This window comes from Cheilinus undulatus, linkage group 6 (genome assembly GCF_018320785.1).
Source record: "Cheilinus undulatus linkage group 6, ASM1832078v1, whole genome shotgun sequence".
In the NCBI taxonomy this organism is placed as follows: Eukaryota; Metazoa; Chordata; class Actinopteri; order Labriformes; family Labridae; genus Cheilinus; species Cheilinus undulatus.
In genome coordinates this window covers 36,324,815-36,344,597 of record NC_054870.1, presented here as the reverse complement: position 1 = coordinate 36,344,597, position 19,783 = coordinate 36,324,815, and the positions used below count along the sequence as shown (strand labels likewise).

Sequence of the window (19,783 nt, the reverse complement as noted above, 5' to 3'; positions counted from 1 at the left end):
ATCATGACTAATCACTTTGTCATGTACTGTGAAGATGATAAATTGTCTTGTATATAAACCTTTTTTAGTTACCTATACCATTTGTATACACATTTGTATCATATGGATTGGCAATTTAGAGTCACCAATAATCCTAACAAGCATAGGGTAAGCCAGTACTCAGACATGCATGAGAGCATGTGATCTCCAAACAGGAAGGCCCTTCCTGGCAGAGTTATGAATTTTATTCTTATGAGGCATCAGTGCTTACCGCTACTTCATTATTTCTTGATTTAGCTGTAGACTTTTTTTGTAAAGGTTTATTTTAGGCTATTTTTAAGAAAGCATAAAGGAAGAGACTGAGAGAACTGAATGACATGCAGGAAAGAAGCAACAAGTTGGATTCAAGCAAGCGAGTGCTGCCTGCTTGTAATACTAGCTTCTCTACATGGGTACAACTTAACCACCAAGCCATCTGCTCACCTAACTGTAGACTTTATTGTATATTTGTTGTTAATTTACTAACTCTATGTTGATAAAATGTAAGATATTTAGGGGTACACTATGTACAACCAGGGATGCCAAGCCCTGTACACAGGTATCTTTTACCTGCAGTAATGGGTATTCAGCAGTCTAGGTTCAGGCCCTTCCCATATGTAGGCCCTGTGTGAGCAGTCCCACACTACCCTCCAGTCTGATGTTCCCTCGCTACAACAGATGACATTTATCACAATTTTTTTTTCTAATTATAAGACCTTCCAGAAGAATTCATACAAGTACAATAACATGATCTCAAACCTGTTTGAATGTACTGATGATCATATATTTCAGTCATAGTGCTGTGATTAACTAATGTTTCTTATTGGCTCTTATTTCTTATTGGTTCCCATAAAAAAGTCAAACAAGAAAGATACAAAAGATTGTCAAATATTTATTATATTCAAACTTCACACACATTTTATAACAATATGACCAACCTTTTGTAACAGATGCATTTCTCCAGAGGTCAGTGCATGATAAAACACAAGGCAAGTCTGCTTTATTGCAAAATATAAATAAGAGCATATATACAAAATATTTAATAACATTTTAAAGAGGTTATTCTATGCAAATCTTTTCCACGCCATTTATTTCAGCACCACAAGAGTACTCTCATAATATCACTGCACTTTTGAGCAGCCACTAATCACAAAGTACTCAAGTTATTTCACAGCTATTAACCATTTCTAGAAGACGCCATTTGGATAGGTTTCTTACATCACCTGGCTGTGCTGATGCAGATCATATAAACTGTGATAATCTAACAACAGTTTGTGCTTAAATAAAACTTTTCACTGCAAAATGTAAGTCAATGCACTTGTGGTCACATTCGTATAATTGGCATGTAGCGGTTACCCATTAATTAAATATAAAAACATGCAATAAGCTGAACTGTCAGTATCCTAGGATGAAGCAGGCTGTGATGTTTGCACTTCTTTTATTGTAAAATGTGGCACCAGTTCTCTGTGGCACTTTTCAAATATTTCAAAATAAACCTCCAACAGGATCCCCATTAGTTTAAAAGACGGAGGATAATACTGATGAGACGTAATGTTTAATCTGTGCCAACACTTACACTACACTAATTCTCAATGAAGGAAGGAACTCCAAGCACAGAATGGGAACCAAACTGACCTTCAATGTAAGTCTACACCAGCAGCTAAAAATACAACTCGGGTCAGAAACTGGTTCACAGCGATGACATGTTCTATATGGCTGACTGAATTCTCCACTGGGCTTCAAGTCAAATGTAGACACTACAGCATGAAGATTAAACTCCATTCGATCAGCATAAAACTACCAACTTCATTACTTTCATCCTTAATCCTGGATGGAGAAAACAGCCTTGATCAACACAAAACACTAAAGCTGGCAGTTCTAAATATTCCTACGTCCTAAGTACAGCATATGTAATAAAATATCTCAACTGTAGGTAGTTTTGTGTGGAACTTGTCTTTGTGTGCACAGGCAGCAAGGTATAGATCAGGGTTAAAGTTATCAACAGTCAGTCAATATACTGGGAGAGCCAGCGGAAACCGTCTCCATATCCTTGTCTCTTCAGCACACTACACATGAAAACCTCCATCGGCCTCAAATTCAGCTCCTTCAGTGACACTTTGCCCTGAGAAGAAGAAAAGAACACACTGTCAAAGAAAATACATCAGTTCATTTTAATATCAAACCATTTCAGCTCTCCTTAGAATACATTAAGATATATGAACATAACATTGATAAGAAGCAGCCTAACGTCTAACTCACTGTTACGTTATCATCCTACTTCGCTCTTCTTCTTTTCATGTATCTTGCAGAAAACCAGCAGGAGGTTAACAAGATTTACACAGATGAAGAAAATTTCATATAACACCTGTGTCGTGCCAAATGCGTCTCAACAGCATACTGTCCCCCACTGCCACAGTATTTAATTCACAGCTATGCCTGCCCTTGGTAAGCAAGATCTGTATTAGAAACCCACCGTTTTCAATTATCTCAAAGCAAAAGAGTGTAAAAAACACTTTTTGTCATTGCTGAAAGGTAGGTAGATGTGGCCTTGCAACATTTGGGAGGCTCACGTTTGTTATGATTCAGTGAAAATGTCCTTGAATGAAGCAGAGCGAGAAAAATGTGTTACAGCTATTTTCCAACAGATGGATACAAAAAGTTTTCACAGATCAAAAATACATGTCTTTCTTTCTATCTCACACCCTTATTCTAACGTATACAGATAACTGTCACACTGCAAGCACAGTAACATACATGCAGCACACATGATTACAAACTCATACTTTACTTCACTTAAACATAGAGCAAATACATGTATTTCTTTGTCTTTTTGGAAAACCAAACAAGTATCATCTCTTGGATTCTTAATGTACATTTAAATTCATTCTAATTTTTTTTAGTGTCTTTCTTGTCATTCTATCTCAGCAATAAGAGCATGAATAAAGACATAATAGATCATTTGATGCAAACACAATGATAATACAATTACAAATCTCAACCAGTCATACAGCAAACCAGCAAACCAACCAACCAATTAAATAAAAATCAAGCAACCAGCCAACAGACAAAACAACAAAACAACCAACCAACCAACCAACCAATCGTACAGACAGGAAAACCAACTATTCAACCAACCAAGCAACCAGTCATACAGCAAACCAACCAACCAATCAAAAAATAAACAAGCAAGCAACCAGCCAACCAATCATACCATCAACTGAATCAAATAGTCAACCAACCAACCAAGCAGTCAACAAACCAGTCATACAGTAAATCAACCAACCAATTAAAAAAACAACAGATCAAACAGCCAGTCACAGAGACAGGTAAGCCAACCATTCAACCAAGCAATCAACCACCCAATCAGTCAATCATTAAATAACCAACCAATCAACTAGCTTCCAATCAACTTAACCAGTCAAACAACAAACCAACTGAACAACCATTTATCCAACCAACCAACCAGCCAACAAACAAATAATGTATCATGAGGCAGCCAGTCAACGAACCAATTCATTAACCAACCAACCAATCAAGCATCTTAAAAACCACCTAACTGAGCCAACCAGCCAACCACCCAACAGACCAACCTGCCAGCCAACCAATCAATCAATAAGCCAACAAATGGCCATGCAACCTACCAATCAAAAAGCCAATTAGCAACCTAAATAACTGACAAATCAACCATCAAACATCTAACATAGAGCCATTACCTTTCCTGTTGTATGTCCATGAAGACCAAACATTCCTCTAAGTGCATCTTCACTGATGGCCTCAGGACGGTCTATCTTATTCCCCAGGATCAGAACAGGGACGTTTGAGATGGTTTCATCTGTTAACAGGGCCTGCAGACATGACATTTTATTGTATAAATAAGCCAAAGCACAATGTAAACACACCATTTGTGATAAGAAATACAAGGTAAATTTTCTTAACTTACATCCAGTTCAACTTTAGCCTCTGCTAGCCGCTCATGATCAGCACAATCCACCAGGTAGACTATACCATTTATGGCTGGGAGGTAGTTCTTCCAGATTCTTCTTGCTGTGAGAGCAATTCCGTTTCAGTATTTTTCTAGCTAGGTGTAGCTGAAAATGCATCAAAATATGTTATTCTTATCCCACCTTGTGTGTGACCGCCAAGGTCAAATGTTGTGAATGTCATTCCAGCTATGGTCAACTCCTCAGATGCTGAGGACAGAGGAGAGAAGCACTGGCTTTAGATTTTAAGAAAACAAAACTTTGATTTCTGGACCATGGGAAATCACAGGATGTACTTGGATGTAGCGTTGGCACGTGTTGTCCTAGCCTGTCATCTCTGAGCATGTGCAGGAGCGTTGTCTTTCCAGCATTGTCCAGGCCAAGGAACACTAGCTTGCCGGTCTTTTTATACAACCCTAATGAAAAACAGAAGACCATGAAAGGGGGGGTTTATAATAATCTCAGTATAAACTCCTTGCATGTATCAGTCTGGAGATGATGAATAGGAAACCCACAATCAACAGAGTTTTTTTTAAATGTGTAAGTTGTGTTTTATTGACAAAAACAATTACCTACTTTAGTTTAATTGTCACATTTATCATTCATAGCAAATATCGACAGAGGAAAAGAAAAAAGTCTTGTCTGGCATCTACTTTATGGCACCAATGTTAGACATTAACAATAACTACTAAGTAGTCAATCTATTATTAGTTTGTAGCTTAGATCAATTTCAGTATATCTGATTAATAGACAAAAAAAAACTCAAAGGGGCTTTAAAGTTCAACAAGTTTGTGCTGTTGACTTTTTCTCAGTTTTAAGACATATGGAGAAACCATCTGATATACTCCAGGAAAATCTGATAAGGCAGAATAAACAACCTCCATGTGATCAATTGCACACTAAAAGGATGTAAGCCTTTTTGAGTTTACCCTGACATTTCTCTGAACCATAGTTTGCTTGACCTCAACAGAACACTGCAGAGAAAGTAAGTCCAAGCAAGTCTGAAGAAATTTTGGAGTTTGAAGTTTGGAAAGAAATAATGTGAGTAAAAAGTTAGTGTGTTTCATGAGCTGCAGCCCCTTTTTAAAATATGTATTGCCTATACAGTTGATGGCAGTTTTTCTCTGTACGTCTCCTGATGTTCTGAAATTTGTAGGTAAGGGAGGCAAAACAAACCTTCTGCTAATGCAACTGCTTCAACTATAAATATCAGCCTTGCATCAGTTACCATTATTACAAAGTTATTGTGAACCTTACAACTTCTTTTGGTGTAAGTCTCATAGTATTCCATACTTTTCTCTTGTTTCCATGGAAACAGGTCAGAGTTTGTCTAGCAGGTAACTTCCTCTGTCCAGTATAAGGTCTCTGGCATATGTAGACAAAATTGTTGGTACCTTGTTAAAGAAAGAAAAACCCACACTTGTCACTGAAATAATTTGAAACTGACAAAAATAGTAATAAAAATATTTTACAGAAAATTAATTCATGAAAATCAGTCATTGCTTTTGAATTGTGATTCAACAATCACTTTAAAAAACAAACTAATGATACTGGCCTGGATGACATTGCTGGTACCCCTGGAAAAAATTGGAAATAATTTGACCATAGGGGCATGTTAAACTAAAGTGTGTCCTGTAATTAGCATCACAGGTGTCTTCAAACTTGTTATCAGTCAGTCTGCCTATTTAAAGGGTGAAAAGTTGTCGCTGTGCTGTTTGGTATCACGGTGTGTACCACACTGAACATGGACCACAGAAAGCTGAGACAGTTGTCCCAGGAAAATAGAAAGAAAATGATGGACACATATGTTAAATGTAAAGGAGCAGGTAAAGTAAAGTAAAGTAAAAGACCACCTCCAAGCAGCTTGATGTTCCTCTGACTACAGTTGCACATAACATTAAGAAGTTTAATGTCCACAGAACTGTAGCCAACCTCCCTGGATGTGGCTACAAGAAGAAAATTGATGACAAATTGAAGAGACGAATAATTGGAATGGTAACAAAAGAGCCCAGATCAACTTTCAAAGAGATTAGAGGTGAACTCCAAGGTCAAGGTACATCAGTGTCAGAACGCATCATCCGTTACTGTTTGAGCCAAAGCGGACTTAATGGAAGACGACCAGGGAAGACTCCACTGTTAAAGTCAAATCATTAAAAGTCAGACTGGAATTTGTCAAAATGCATATTGACAAGCCACAAAGCTTCTGGAAGAATGTCATTTGGACAGATGAGACAAAAAATGGAGCTTTTTGGCAAGTCACATTAGCTCTGTGTTCACAGATGTAAAAATGAAGCAAATAAAGAAAAGAACACTGCACCTACTGTGAAACATGGAGGAAGCTTTCTTACTGTATGTTATGGAGCTGATTTGCTGCATCTGGCACAGGGTGTCTTGAATCTGTGCAGGGTACAATGACATCTGTAGACTATCAAGGCATTTTGGAGCCAAATGCACCTCCCAGTGTCAGAAAGCTTGGTCTCAGTCGCAGATCATGGGTCCTCCAACAGGATAATAACCCAAAACACACAGCTAAAAACACTCAACAATGGTTAAGAACAAAACATTGGACTATTTTAAAGTTGCCTTCCATGAGCCCTGATCTAAATCCTAATGAAAATCTGTGGAAAGAGCTGAAACATGCAGTCTGGAAAAGGCACCCTTCAAACCTGACACAGCTGGAGCAGTTCGCTCATGAAGAGTGGGTAAAATACCCGTGGACAGGTGCAGAAGTCTCACCAAGAGTTACAGAAATTACTTGATGGCAGTGATTGCCTCAAAGGTTGTGCAAAGGAAATATTACATAAAGGGTACCATCAATTTTGTCCAGGCCAGTTTCATCAGTTAGTTTTCAGAAATTTTTTATCTATCATTATTTTGTTAGTTTCAAGTTATTTGAGTGACCATTTTGGGTTTTTCTTTCTTTAACAGAAGGGTACCAACAATTTTGTACACATGTGTATTTGAAACCACAGTTAGGTGTTCTGAGTGCCAACATTAAATTGATTTGAGCCAACAGATAAACACTGGTTAGGTTACTGATATCTGTGTATCTGCAGACTGCTGATGTTTGTCAGCAGGGCCAATATCAGCTGATACTGTTGCATCAGTCCATTTCTAGTACAGTCTAGGCCTACTCATTTTGTTCAGTGTCTTGAGATAACCCTTGTAATAAATTGGGTCTGCAGATAAAGATTGATTGATATTGTGGAAAAATACTTTACCCAGTAGCTGCAAGACACTGCTGAAGCCCCGGTAGATCCAGTCAAATATGAAAGACATCTTTCTTGACAGCCTGTAATACAAATGATGAAAAAATATGTTTTTTATTAAGGCACATTAAAGAAAAACGTGGCAAAGTGGGTCTACACTGAAAGCCTGCTGATGATTTCATGTTGAAACTGATGTCATATATGGCCAAGCCTGATCTTCAGTCAACAACATTAATGAACATTTCAAGAGTAAATGCAGAATTTCATAAACTGTTACAAAAGACAAGGTTGTATTACAGAATCTCGCACTGAGCCTCATTGTGAATGATTATTTCTGACCCTGGATTACTCTGCTGGTATGTGTAAGCTGGGTGTAATCACACAAGCTTTCCAGTATGAAAGGAAGGGAAACTAAGGAACGAACATGTTTCAGATGTTAATTTGTACTCTGAGCTATCTCACAGAGTCATACTGATCTTCCTCTGACTATTTTTATGACAGGTTGTGGCAAGGACACTTGATCTGGGCAGTCACCCCACTCTTCCCTCTCTCACTCCCTCACCAACACCTGTCACTCTATGTGGGACTTGATGTGCTTGTCGCTGTGAGGCCTTTAGTGAAAAAGGCTTCTGGAAATTACACAACTGTAGATTTCTTTCATTCGTCTGGGTAAAACTGTAAACAACGAACTCCATTCAGAAATACAGCATTTAACTATCATGTCAGTCAACAAAATACATCAGCACAAGGGGCACTTTGAACGGAGGTAACCCTGAAAATAGTGTGTCACAAACAGCAGCAACTTTACGGCAAATCACCACAAAAACTATTCTTTCATCACACCTAAAACTTGCCCAGCAGTTAAATTAATGTCTAAAAGAAGACAGCGATCACACCGTTTCTGCCACAATTCAACTTTACTGAAGCCAGAAGTAACGACATCACCAATGAAAGCGTAAACAAAGTCACATTTAGTAAACAACATGAGCGCTAATATAGGTCCACGATGACTAAACTAAACGGGTTACTCGATAACGTCTGAAAACTCGTAAAAAGTAATAAACACGGCTTCATTTAAAATGTAGAGCCTGAAAAAGAGCAGAGTTAATACAGAGTACGGGGTATTACCTTGGTCTGCCGATATAGCCTTAGGAGCTGCCCGGCCGCTGGTTTTTGGTCCAAGCTTGTCCCGTCAACTGACATGAAGCCCACAACTTTGACAGTTAACCGGAAATACGTCACCGGAGTGGCCACCAAAGCAAAAGGGGCGCACGTGCAGGTAATGTTTTTCTGTATACCAGTGATGCTCTCGTGTTTGTTTCTTCTTTTCAGTTTCATTTTAAATCAAACGAGAAAAGTAGTTATTTTTATGTATTACAGTTAGACTTTATCGTGTATATTGTGTAACCCACGTACGTGGCAAGGTGGTTATTTTGCTCCACTTCATCTTTAACATTACTAGATATTTAATTTTTGTTGATGCCTATTGTAAAACTGAAATTTACGGCACAATTAGTCTCTCCATCCTCTGTCTGCATCTATAAATCTCTTCACTTTATTCATTTAGGTTATCTAAATTAGTTTGCCTTCGATATCTGCACTTGAGATCAAAATTATTCAAATTTCTTGCTGTATCTTTGATTGTTTATACGCTATTTCTGTGGATTTATTTTATGTTGTGGATATATGTCGTTGAGTAATATGTATGACTTGTCTTTCTTGTTTCTATGTGTTTAATTTGTGTTTGTATGTCTTAAAGATGTTCATATTTTCTTCTAGTGTATCGCGTAGATATCCCTGTTAAATGACAGATTTCTTTTTTTAAGTGATGCAAGGCAGAACATGCCAAGTGAAGGACAACACGCGTGCAATACATACAGACGGTGGAAACAAGAACAGACAGAGACAAGCATTTAGATATTTGAAGTTTAAAGGTGTTGAAAAGCTATGTCCGTCACTGTAAGGATGCAGTATGTATTAATGTAGGTCAGTACATGGAAAGGAATAGTTTAAGTAGGAGGAAAACATATATATATATATATATATATATATATATATAAAGAATTAAATTGAACAAAGGGACAAAAAGGGGAAATGTAGTAATAATAATGATAAAATTGATAATGGCATAGATTAGATTCCTTTTATTAATATTATAATTCTTCCTTCCATGTCCAGTCTAAAGTAATTAATAATTAATTTTCTATTGTTATAGTTTCCCTCCTTTTTTTCTATTTTTGTATACAGTCGCTAGAAAAAGTATGTGAACCCTTTGAGATTTCTTGGATTTCTGCATAAATTGGTCATCAAATGTGTTCCGATCTTCATCTAATTCACAACAATAGACAAACACAGTCTGCTTAAACTAATACTGCACAAAATATGATAAGTTTTCATGTTTTTATTGATCAAACCATTTAAACACTCACAGTGCAGGGTGGAAAAAGTATGTGAACCCCTAGGCTAATGACTTCTCCAAGAGCTAATTGGAGCCAGGAGTCAGCCAACCTGGACTCCAATCAATGTGATGAGATTGGATATGTTGGTTAAAGCTGCCCTGCCCTATAAAAAACACACACCAGTGTTGAATTTGCTGTTCTCAGGAAGCATTGCCTGATGTGAACCATGCCTGGCACAAAAGAGCTCCCAGAAGACCTACAATCAAGAGTTGTTGACTTGCATGAAGTTGGAAAGGGTTACAAAAGTATCTCTAAAAGCCTTGATGTTCATGTGTCCACAGTAAGACAGACTGTCTACAAATGGAGAAGGTTCAGCACTGTTGCTACTCTCTCTAGCTGTGGTCGTCCTGTAAAGATGACTGCAAGAACACAGCGCAGAATGCTCAATGAGGAGAAGAAGACTCCTACAGTGTCAGCTAAAGACTTACAGAAATCTCTGGCACACGTCAACATTTGTGTTGACAAATCTACAATAAGTAAAACATTAAATAAGAATGGAGTTCATGGGAGGACACCACAGAGGAAGCCACTGCTGTCCAAAAAACACATTGCTGCATGTTTGAAGTTTACAAAAGAGCACCTGGATGTTCCACAGCACTACTGGCAAAATATTCTGTCCATAGATGAAACCAAAATTGAGTTGTTTGGAAGGAACACACAACGCTATGTGTGGAGAAAAAAAGGCACAGCACACCAACATCAAAACCTCATCCCAACTGATATGGTGATATGGTGGAAGGGCCATCATGGTTTGGGGCTGCTTTGCTGCCTCAGGGCCTGGACGGATTGCTGTCATTGACGGAAAAATGAATTCCCAAGTTTATCAAGACATTTTGCAGGAAAACTTAAGACCATCTGTCCACCAGCTGAAGCTCAACAGAGGATGGGTGACAACAACCCAGGACAACAGGACAACGACCCAAAGCATAGAAGTAAATCAACAACAGAATGGCTTCAACAGAAGAAAATACGCCTTCTGGAGTGGCCCAGTCAGAGTCCTGACCTCAACTCAATTGAGATGCTGTGGCATGACCTCAAGAGAGCGATGCACACCAGACATCCCAAGAATATTGCAGAACTGAAACAGTTTTGTAAAGAGGAATGGTCCAAAATTCCTCCTGACCATTGTGCAGGTCTGATCTGCAACTACAGGAAACGTTTGGTTGAGGTTATTGCTGCCAAGGGAGGGTCAACCAGTCATTAGCCTAGGGGTTCACATACTTTTTCCACCCTGCACTGTGAATGTTTACATGTTTTGTTTAATAAAAACATGAAAACATATTATTTTTTGTGCAGTATTAGTTTAAGCAGACTGTGTTTGTCTATTGTTGTGACTTAGATGAAGATCAGAACACATTTGATGACCAATTTATTCAGAAATCCAAGAAATCTCAAAGGGTTCACATACTTTTTCTAGCGACTGTATGCTTGTCTATTTTCCATGTATTTTGACTGACATTTATACTATGGACTTTAAATGCAAGTAATCTAGCAAGTAATTTTAAATATTTATTAGTTGCTTTAAGAGTGGTTATTACTCAGTAAAGAAATTAAATATGGTTTACAATGGACCATGATTTTGCTGACCTCCATGGGCCCCCTGTAGGCCTACAGTATCTTATATAGGAACAAAGGGTTAGCTTTAAATGTATCATAATCTATGTTGAATGTAAATGTTTCAAGAGTTTTTTTCCTTGTTAGTGTTTACCTGTGGAGTAAATTTAATTCACGTGAAAATGTTAACTTTTGCTTTAATATTAAATAGAACCACACAGTAGCTACACAATTCTGCAGCACAGAACTGTGAATTAAATATACTGTGCTTTCTTCGTATTTATTTGTGGTTTGATTCTTACCTCCCATTTTTATCTTTAAAACTGTTGCTGAATAATAATGGTTAAGCCTTGAAAGCTTTCAAAAATATGGATTTAAATGTATTTGGGACTAAACCGTGAATGATGACAAGTATTACATTTCATACAAACAAGTTACATTACACAAGACAGGGAGTGTAAGGCGCTGGACACTAGGTGGCAGCACTACCAAAATGACTAAATTATAGACCACAAAGCCATGTTTATGAAGATATTTTGTTCCTGCAAACTCCCAACAGATAAGTTCATCAAACTTCCAACTTCTGAAAGCGACAGAGAACTTTATTAAGAATAAACTTAGACAAGATTTGTTCAATTATTTTATTTTACAGTGCTGGAAAAGCAGGGGCATGTTACACATCGACTATAATTTAACCCAAGTTGCTCTTTTAAAGCAGTTCAGCATTTGATACAGGGCATCTACTAGTACCTGCACTTTGTTCATGAAAGCACATGGTCAACAAGACCTTTGTTAAATAAGTGAAAAACCATTGGTCAAGAACATTTGACTTTCTCTACACTTTTTAAACACTTTCTTTGTCTACAGGAAAAAAGCTGACCCAAGCCCGACCATCCACATCCCATCATCCTACTGGTTCCTAGAGAAGACCATCTATTCTAAGAACACCTATAATTGATGATCCTTTCACTCTGTGCCAATCCAGACAGCTCCTTGTTTATTTCCTCTCGTAGTAGAACCACTGATCGACTGCAAATGAAAAAGTAACAGATTCATGTCAGATTATATTAGGTAAAGAGGATATTCAACAATCTGGACATTATTTACAGAAACATCTTTAATAACTCTACCTGATGAGGGGATTTGTTCTGGTTTTCCACAAGGACATGTCTAAAAACAGACGTATTTCATTTCAAAGTGTTGAAATACAAGAACTTGCATGTTTTGCTGCAACAACGAATAAACCAAATCTTACCTCATCAACAGCAGCTTTGGCCTCCTCCACAGAGCAGCAGTATGGGCTGTCACTGTCCGAGACGCACGTGTTTTTGCTGTGTTGCAAGATAAGATAGTCATTTATTGAGAAGGAGCCATAAATGCACAAAATACACTGTGCATTTGTTATGAAAGCAGATATATTTTTGAATAAAGCCTTGTTAATAAGAATAGGTCTTACCAGTTCAGTTTACCAGCACTGGTCTGCTGGGAAATGAGGGCTTTCCAGAAGTTGTGTGTGCTCTTAATAATTTCAGTGGCAAAGTCCTGAAACAAAAGAATTAAACAGAATGTGAGAATATCTATAATTACACAAGTAAGTCCAGTAAAGCCAAAGTATGGTTCTAAAATAAAGCCTTATATCTTCTCTAGTTTGAAAAGGGACAAAAATAAGTCTATCACAGAGTTGAGATACTCAGGAACCACAGCAGTACAATTTTCTGTAAAGGAGATCTCTATGAGTGGATTATGTCACTTTAGAGAAGTTGAATTTAAAGAAAGGACTCATCCAAGAAAATATGAGAAACCCTCTGGATCTCCTAAATATTAAATGAAGTGTGGTATGAAGATCACAGAAAGGGCCTAAGAATTGTTTTGTTACTGGCATTTCTATTATGAAGGCTTCTGGATGTGATTCCTTGACCAACTGTGTGATTGCTTTGTTACATTAAACAGAACTGTTATTTTCCTCTTTGAAATTCAGTCAAAAGATAGTTAAAAGAAAAAAGTGCATGCGGATGGAGACCTTGTCTTTGAACTCCTCGTTGAAAGCAAACCGGTTTTCTGGTTTCCCATCAGGGACCTTGTAGCGCTTAAACCAATCAACCGTGGCCTCCAGATAACCAGGTTTCAGGCGTCGGACATCACTGATGTCTGATACAAATATGAGAGAAAGCAAGTTCAGTAACACACACGCAGAGTGCTCATAAATCAGGCTGAGGGGGAAAAAAGAAATAAAGTGCTTACTGTTCAAGTCGTTGGCTTCAGGGTCCTCTACATTGATTACAATCACTTTCCAATCAGTCTCCCCTTCATCGATCATGGCCAGGATGCCGAGCACTTTCACTTTGATTACCTCACCGCGGGAGCAAACCTACACAAGCACAATTCAGCAGGCAATGCATTACAGTCATCATCAGCAGCCCAGTACTTATTTTTAGTTATTACCCCAGTTATACAAGAGCATTGGCGAACAGTAAAACCGATTGTCAGCCAGTGTTGTACCTTACTGCCAATTTCACAGACATCAATGGGGTCGTTGTCACCGCAGCAGCCAGTGTCTCCATCTTTGTGTGCAGGGTCTTCCCATGTCTGAAGCATCCCCAAGCAAAGCATGACAGAGGAATTGAGTAAAATGACCAATCATTTGTCTTAATGCATTTAAAAAGCACAGTAGATGTGTTTTGAATGAACTACTAACCTGAGGAATGGCTCCATAGTTCCAGATGTAACCTTTATGTGGAAAAACGTTGGCAACATATCGCAGCTTCTCTTTCTTCACATCTTGTTTAATTGGGTTCAAAACATCTTTAGTGGCAATCTGGAAATAATTTACATTGTAGTTGCTTTTAAACATATGATCATACAGTATTACGCTTTATCGCAATATGCCCAATCATTTGAACTAAAATTAAATTCTCATTTTTAAACAAATATAGGTGCATTTTTGTTTTATATGGACAAGTTAAGACACATGGGCCCTTGGTTATTTATTTTCTTCATCCCTGTTTGAAAAAAAATAAAAATACACTGTGGTCATGTTAATGCCTTAAGCTAATTGTGTTTTACTAAATGATTTTATTTATTTGTATCCAAAAGTCAAAGCCAAACTCATCATGCAAACATCACATCAAAATGTGCAATAGTTTTATCATTTCAAAAATAGGGCAAACTAGAACATAAAGGATAGATTATTACCTCCATTTTGGCATTTGTCCATCTTGGCACTTCAACAACCATGTGAAAGATGTTCTGTAAAAGACAATAATCAATCATAATTTACTAAAATGGAAAACTGAACGTGACAACTTCAAAACAAATAATGCTTACATAATGGGCTGCATTCTAGCTTTTACTTTGGCCAATCAGTTACCACAAATATGATTAATAGTTTCAGCCTGATAAGATAACAGATGATCTTCTGTAATCATATTCAAGGTTCAAGGTTCAAAGTATCTTCATTAGTTCCTAAAAGGTAGATTTGCTGTGCAGAAAGAAGTTCTGGCATTCCAGAGCCAAAAAAAACAACAAATAAAAACAAAACTTGTTCACATTTCAGGACACAATCAGAGAAAACACACTAAAAAATCATCCATTTTAAAACAAGACATATTCCATTAAAGTGAAAGTGTATCATGTTGTGCTAGTTTTGTTAAGAAGTCAAAAGTTAAGAAGTGCTATAGCTGCAGGTACAAAAGTGTTCCTGTAGCATTTTGTTCCCCCTTTAGAGACAACAAAGCAAAAACTGGAGTGAAGAAGCTGAAACTCAGAATTTAAAGGATGAGAACAGAGCTGGCCTTATGCTGCAGCTGTGTAGAATAAAGATCTGATAGGTTGAGTTGTAGCTCACCTATTGACACAGCACTGAGAAAATAAAGAGTAAAGGCCGTTGCCTTCTACAAACACACTATGACCTTGCTGTACTGAAAGCACGATTTCAAACAGTTACATGTCTGTAATTAATAAACTGAAGTATATCAAAACATATGCACATATATCAACACATTTATTGGGGTAAAGGTGACAGGTGCTATCTCACCTTGCTCTCGTCAGCATACATAGGTATGTCGTGGAATGGTGAGATGTACTTTCCATCAGCGTTTTCTGTAACACAGGCAGATTAAACACTGAATGGCAGGATGTTATTGTATGTGGAGCATTTGCCGACCTGCCTATTAACAATTGAGTATCCTACAACAGGAAAATCATTATGTCATCATGTTTGGTTGGATTCCAAGAGTCCACAGGTTTTCATAATAATTGACTTTGACTTAACCTGAGAAATCTACTGCTGTGACTCTGAAAGAGCAGAGAGTGCCAGATAAACCGTCTGAACCATTCATTCACATGCTTTCAGCTTAGTACAGAGGCCAGTGCTAACACTCACTGTCTATACCTAAACAAAACATCATGGACTTATTTCACCTATGCCAGCACTTTAAAAAGGTCCCAAAGCAGCCTCTGTTTTTTAAAATCACGATTATATAGATCAACATTGAGATTATGATTATCTATTGATTTTAAGTATTTTCTTTATAGTCTATGGTTTATTCTAGAAACATATATCCTGCAACTCATCTGATACCAGGGCTGGACTGGGACAAAAATCCAACCAGGCTTTTTTAAAAACATAGCACACAATAACAGTTCAGTTCATTGACAGAGGTAGAGAAGGAGAATATAAAAAAAAGCAGGTTAAAATTCCACATTTAACTAGGATATGATATTAAGTTCACGTTCTCCCTGTGAACATGGGTTTTTTGGTACTCCTGCTTCCTCCCACAATCCAAAAGCATGCTCCTTAGATTAGCCAGTGTCTCTAAATTGCCCATAGGTGTGAATGCGACTGTGACTGGATGTCTGTGATTGACTGCAGAGCAGTCCAGGGTGTATCCGCCTCACATCCAGTGGCAGCTGGGATCATATCTACCCACCAGCAACAATCCTAGAACAAGTAGTACAGCTAACGGATGGATGAATTTTATTTGATTGCACAAGTTCATCTATTATATAATGTTTTCCAGAGCTTTCTGGATGTATTTTTTTAATTCACCTGAATACCTAATAAAAAAGATGCTAATTTCATTTTATGAATGAAGAATTTGGCTTAGATAATCAGCCAATTAAAGAAACTATTCACTGCTGGAACCTTAGGATGGCTAAGAGTTAATAACAGAGCACTTTCTTTAAGTTCAAATTCTTTACATAAGAATTTTTGTAAGATCTACCAGAAAATCAATTCAAATTCCAATAAGTTTATCTGTTAGAAACTTCATTTGTGTAAAGGCATCAGTGCATGAACAGTTAACACAAGAACAAACAACACAATCACCATAAAAACATCCATAGGAAAATCACAAGTGCTAAGTCATAAAAGCTGAGAGCCATAAAACAAAACTGCAATACACATAATAAATATGCCAAAAAATCAACTAAATATAATATAATAGAAATATAAGTCCCAACATTAAGAGAACAATAAATGAATTAGAGGTTATGAACAGCAAATTGTTTAAAAGCAGAGGTACAAAATTAAGTAAGTAAGTCAGTTATTTTGGGGTCTGATGGATAGAGCAACTAGCCAAAAACACTGTCACTTAGAAAACACAAATGCTTGTGTTTTTGTTGTATGTTTACTAGAGGAACATTTGTCTTCTAGGCTCGGATTAGGCTTAAAAATAACGGGTTTATGGGTTAATACCAATGTCTTATTTTGAATAGATGCTCTTTAACGTCATTGGGCCTGATCCCTCTTTTCAAACACATACCTTTCAGCAGGGAGTTTGCTTTTATTTACACTTGTCCAGTATGGATCTAAGAAGCCCCACCTTTGTAAACAACTATACCCAAGTCTTTTGAAGTTAAACCTGTATTTGGGTACATTCCACGCCAATAATTGCCTTGGTGTTGCCAGCTATTATTACTACTATGGTGCAGATGCATGATTGTATATAAGGGGTTATGAATTAAGTTTAATTCAGTTTCATCATGACCTTTTATGACCCTCTTGTATGTTACTAAAACTTTTTGACTTTAATTTACCATGAGATTCACTTAAGATTTGAAAACAAACCTTACTCTCTAATGAGTGACCAACAAAGACATGGATATAATGATTTATGATTTACAAAAATGTAAATAGACTTTGCTCGACAGGAGAACGCTAGCCACCAAAGGCTTAAAAACGTGGTCTTTGGTATCAATGGGCTTATTCACGCATTAACACAGAAGGCGTAGTCCCAACAAGCTTTTATTGTTTTATGCTAGGTGACGTGTTGAAACTGTTTGCAGGATTTCCCAGAAATGAGATACTTTACTTTACAGGTGTCAGTCCAAGATTATGGTGTTACGTCTTCGACAGGGCACATTTTACGTGAGCAATTAAATCAGAGAAACAATAAAAGGCAAAACTGGTTGGTGCAAGTTAAAGTAGCTCAACCAGAAAAACTATGTGTAAGTGTCAAATATGTAACGACTTGAAGGTAGCTTACAGTTTAAGAATGCATCCGTGAAATCCCTATCAGACATAATGAAATAACCAGGTAAGAATGAATGAATAAGTGACACGTGGGAAGTTGCAGCTGGCCTGTCTGTTGAGTCTTTGGGGTTTAGCCTTAAAAAAGTAGCGAGCAATATCAGAACTTTGATATTTTTACACAGTTTCTACTTACTAAAGAACAGCCGGTAGCTCAGGGAGTTCGGGTTTCCCCTCTCTTCTACGGTGTAGCTCATGTTTAGGGGCTGGTTTTTGTTGCTGTCTGGATCTGGGATGGTGGATGGCGGCGGAAGAAAACGTCTGCGCTGGGTAGTGGGTACTGTACACAGAAAAGGGCATAGCGCATGCGCGCTTATCTGATGCATTTAGAGGCGGTCGGGATTATCGTCATTCAAATTTAGCGCTCAAGTGCGAATGGAAGTTGATGATTTGGATGGAAAACAAGCGTGAAAGTAACTCATAAATGTATTTCTTAAAAACCTCTTTCAATTTTAAAATATTAGTTGTTAGATAACTCCGGTCACTTTGACAACATGGTTTAATATTTCAAAATGTGTTGTTAAAGACAAAAGTTACAATACAAATGTACAGACTAACAAGCACTGGAATGAAAGTAAACCCTAAATGTATTTATTGCATAAACATTGAATACACAAAACTTGCGATACACTTTTTTTAAACGCTTAATTTTGCATATTGGCGGTTTTTCTCTAGTGCTTTTGGAAAATGTTGCAAACACTTGTATGCTTTTAAGTCACGAGAACTTTCAGTAAATGTACAAGCTAATTTTATATGATATATTCATAGTACCTCTGCAATTGACAGGTAGCTCACGATAAAACAAAGCATATGAATAAACATTTAAATCAATGTGTTGATATGGCTTATGATGCCATCTTATGTTGTGGTGACCAAAGTAGTCAAACATTGTTTTTCTGTTATTTTTAACCTCATTGTGTAGTGCTGTAATACATATTAGACATTATATACATGGCATTTGCAATTTGATGCCTTGGTCTGCTTGAATGTCAGTTATTTTGTCATGGACCATTACCAAATAGCAACCATATTCCCATCAGTCATTACTTTGATGGACCTCTGAACCTTTCTTTTTCCAGCACAGTTTGACCACAAACAAGCCAACTACGAATTTACTTCCTGTTTCCCTAGAATATTTATCTGGCCCATGTACAGACAATACTAGACTGGAAAGAAAATTTGGCAATGGTGTTTTTGGTGCAAACCTGCTGTTTACCTCAGGGTTAAATTAGACATAACTACACTGTTCCTCTGTCCCTTTTAATAGATCTATCAAACTATTCTCCTATGATATTACAAAGCTGAGAAGTAAATTTCAAATAAAATTATGTGTAGGCTATTCACTCTGTTTTTACTGACTCTCTTGTTGTTAGGTGAACATAATGAACAAAATATCCTTACTCAAGAAGAAGCACATGAAATGTAAACAATTACAACAATACTACACTGGCCCAAAAGTGTGTCAGCCCACCAGGAAAATGCTCCATATTCCATATTACCAGTCCAATCCTGTGCACAAACACCCTTTTAATCTGAGTTTTAACTCTGTTGAATATTCATGTGCTCTTTATCTGTATTGTAACATGTGGGTTCATGTTGTATGTAAAACTGTTGTGAGCTGTTGTGTTTGTTTTCTGGTGGATTTCCCTCATAAGGTGCTTTGTTACTGTAAAATCTGTCTTAAATACATCATTTATCATTTATCATTACTATTCAATTATTTTTTTTCAGTTATCAAGCTTTTTTACATTTCTGAATTGTAATCAGTGAAAGTTCGGAAGAAAACTAACTCAATTTAAACAATTGTGTGAAAGGATTTTTATTTATTTATTTATTTTGAAAAAATGTGTTGCTAGTTAATCATTTTAAGAAAGTTTTGAGAACAGATAAAATGTACTTCATAAGGGAGGTTGAAGGTGACAGGTCACACAGTGTCATAACCCTTGACAGTTTGTGATATTTTGCATTATAGTGTGCTGAGGCTGTTTTTCCACTTTTTGGGTCTTCTTTTTATTTTTACTATGTTAATGATAA

The 19,783-nt window shown here is 37.1% G+C and overlaps 2 protein-coding genes across 2 annotated transcripts; both read right to left on the bottom strand.

Annotated features, from left to right (window-relative positions):
- Nucleotides 1–897: 897 nt before the first annotated feature.
- sar1ab (secretion associated, Ras related GTPase 1Ab) lies at nt 898–8,428 on the bottom strand. Its single transcript, XM_041790285.1, has 7 exons — nt 8,336–8,428; nt 7,220–7,290; nt 4,295–4,414; nt 4,143–4,208; nt 3,959–4,062; nt 3,732–3,863; nt 898–2,140 (listed from the first exon to the last, which is right to left on the bottom strand). Exons 2-7 carry the CDS (start codon nt 7,275–7,277, stop codon nt 2,024–2,026), a joined length of 597 nt encoding a protein of 198 aa, XP_041646219.1. The 5' UTR covers nt 7,278–7,290; nt 8,336–8,428; the 3' UTR covers nt 898–2,023.
- Nucleotides 8,429–11,847: 3,419 nt separating this feature from the next.
- ppa1b (inorganic pyrophosphatase 1b) lies at nt 11,848–18,027 on the bottom strand. Its single transcript, XM_041789682.1, has 11 exons — nt 17,886–18,027; nt 15,254–15,318; nt 14,413–14,466; nt 13,916–14,035; nt 13,720–13,806; nt 13,462–13,588; nt 13,241–13,368; nt 12,677–12,762; nt 12,476–12,551; nt 12,351–12,390; nt 11,848–12,249 (listed from the first exon to the last, which is right to left on the bottom strand). The coding sequence occupies exons 1-11, from the start codon at nt 17,944–17,946 to the stop codon at nt 12,218–12,220; spliced, it is 876 nt and encodes a 291-aa protein (XP_041645616.1). The 5' UTR covers nt 17,947–18,027; the 3' UTR covers nt 11,848–12,217.
- Nucleotides 18,028–19,783: the final 1,756 nt, after the last annotated feature.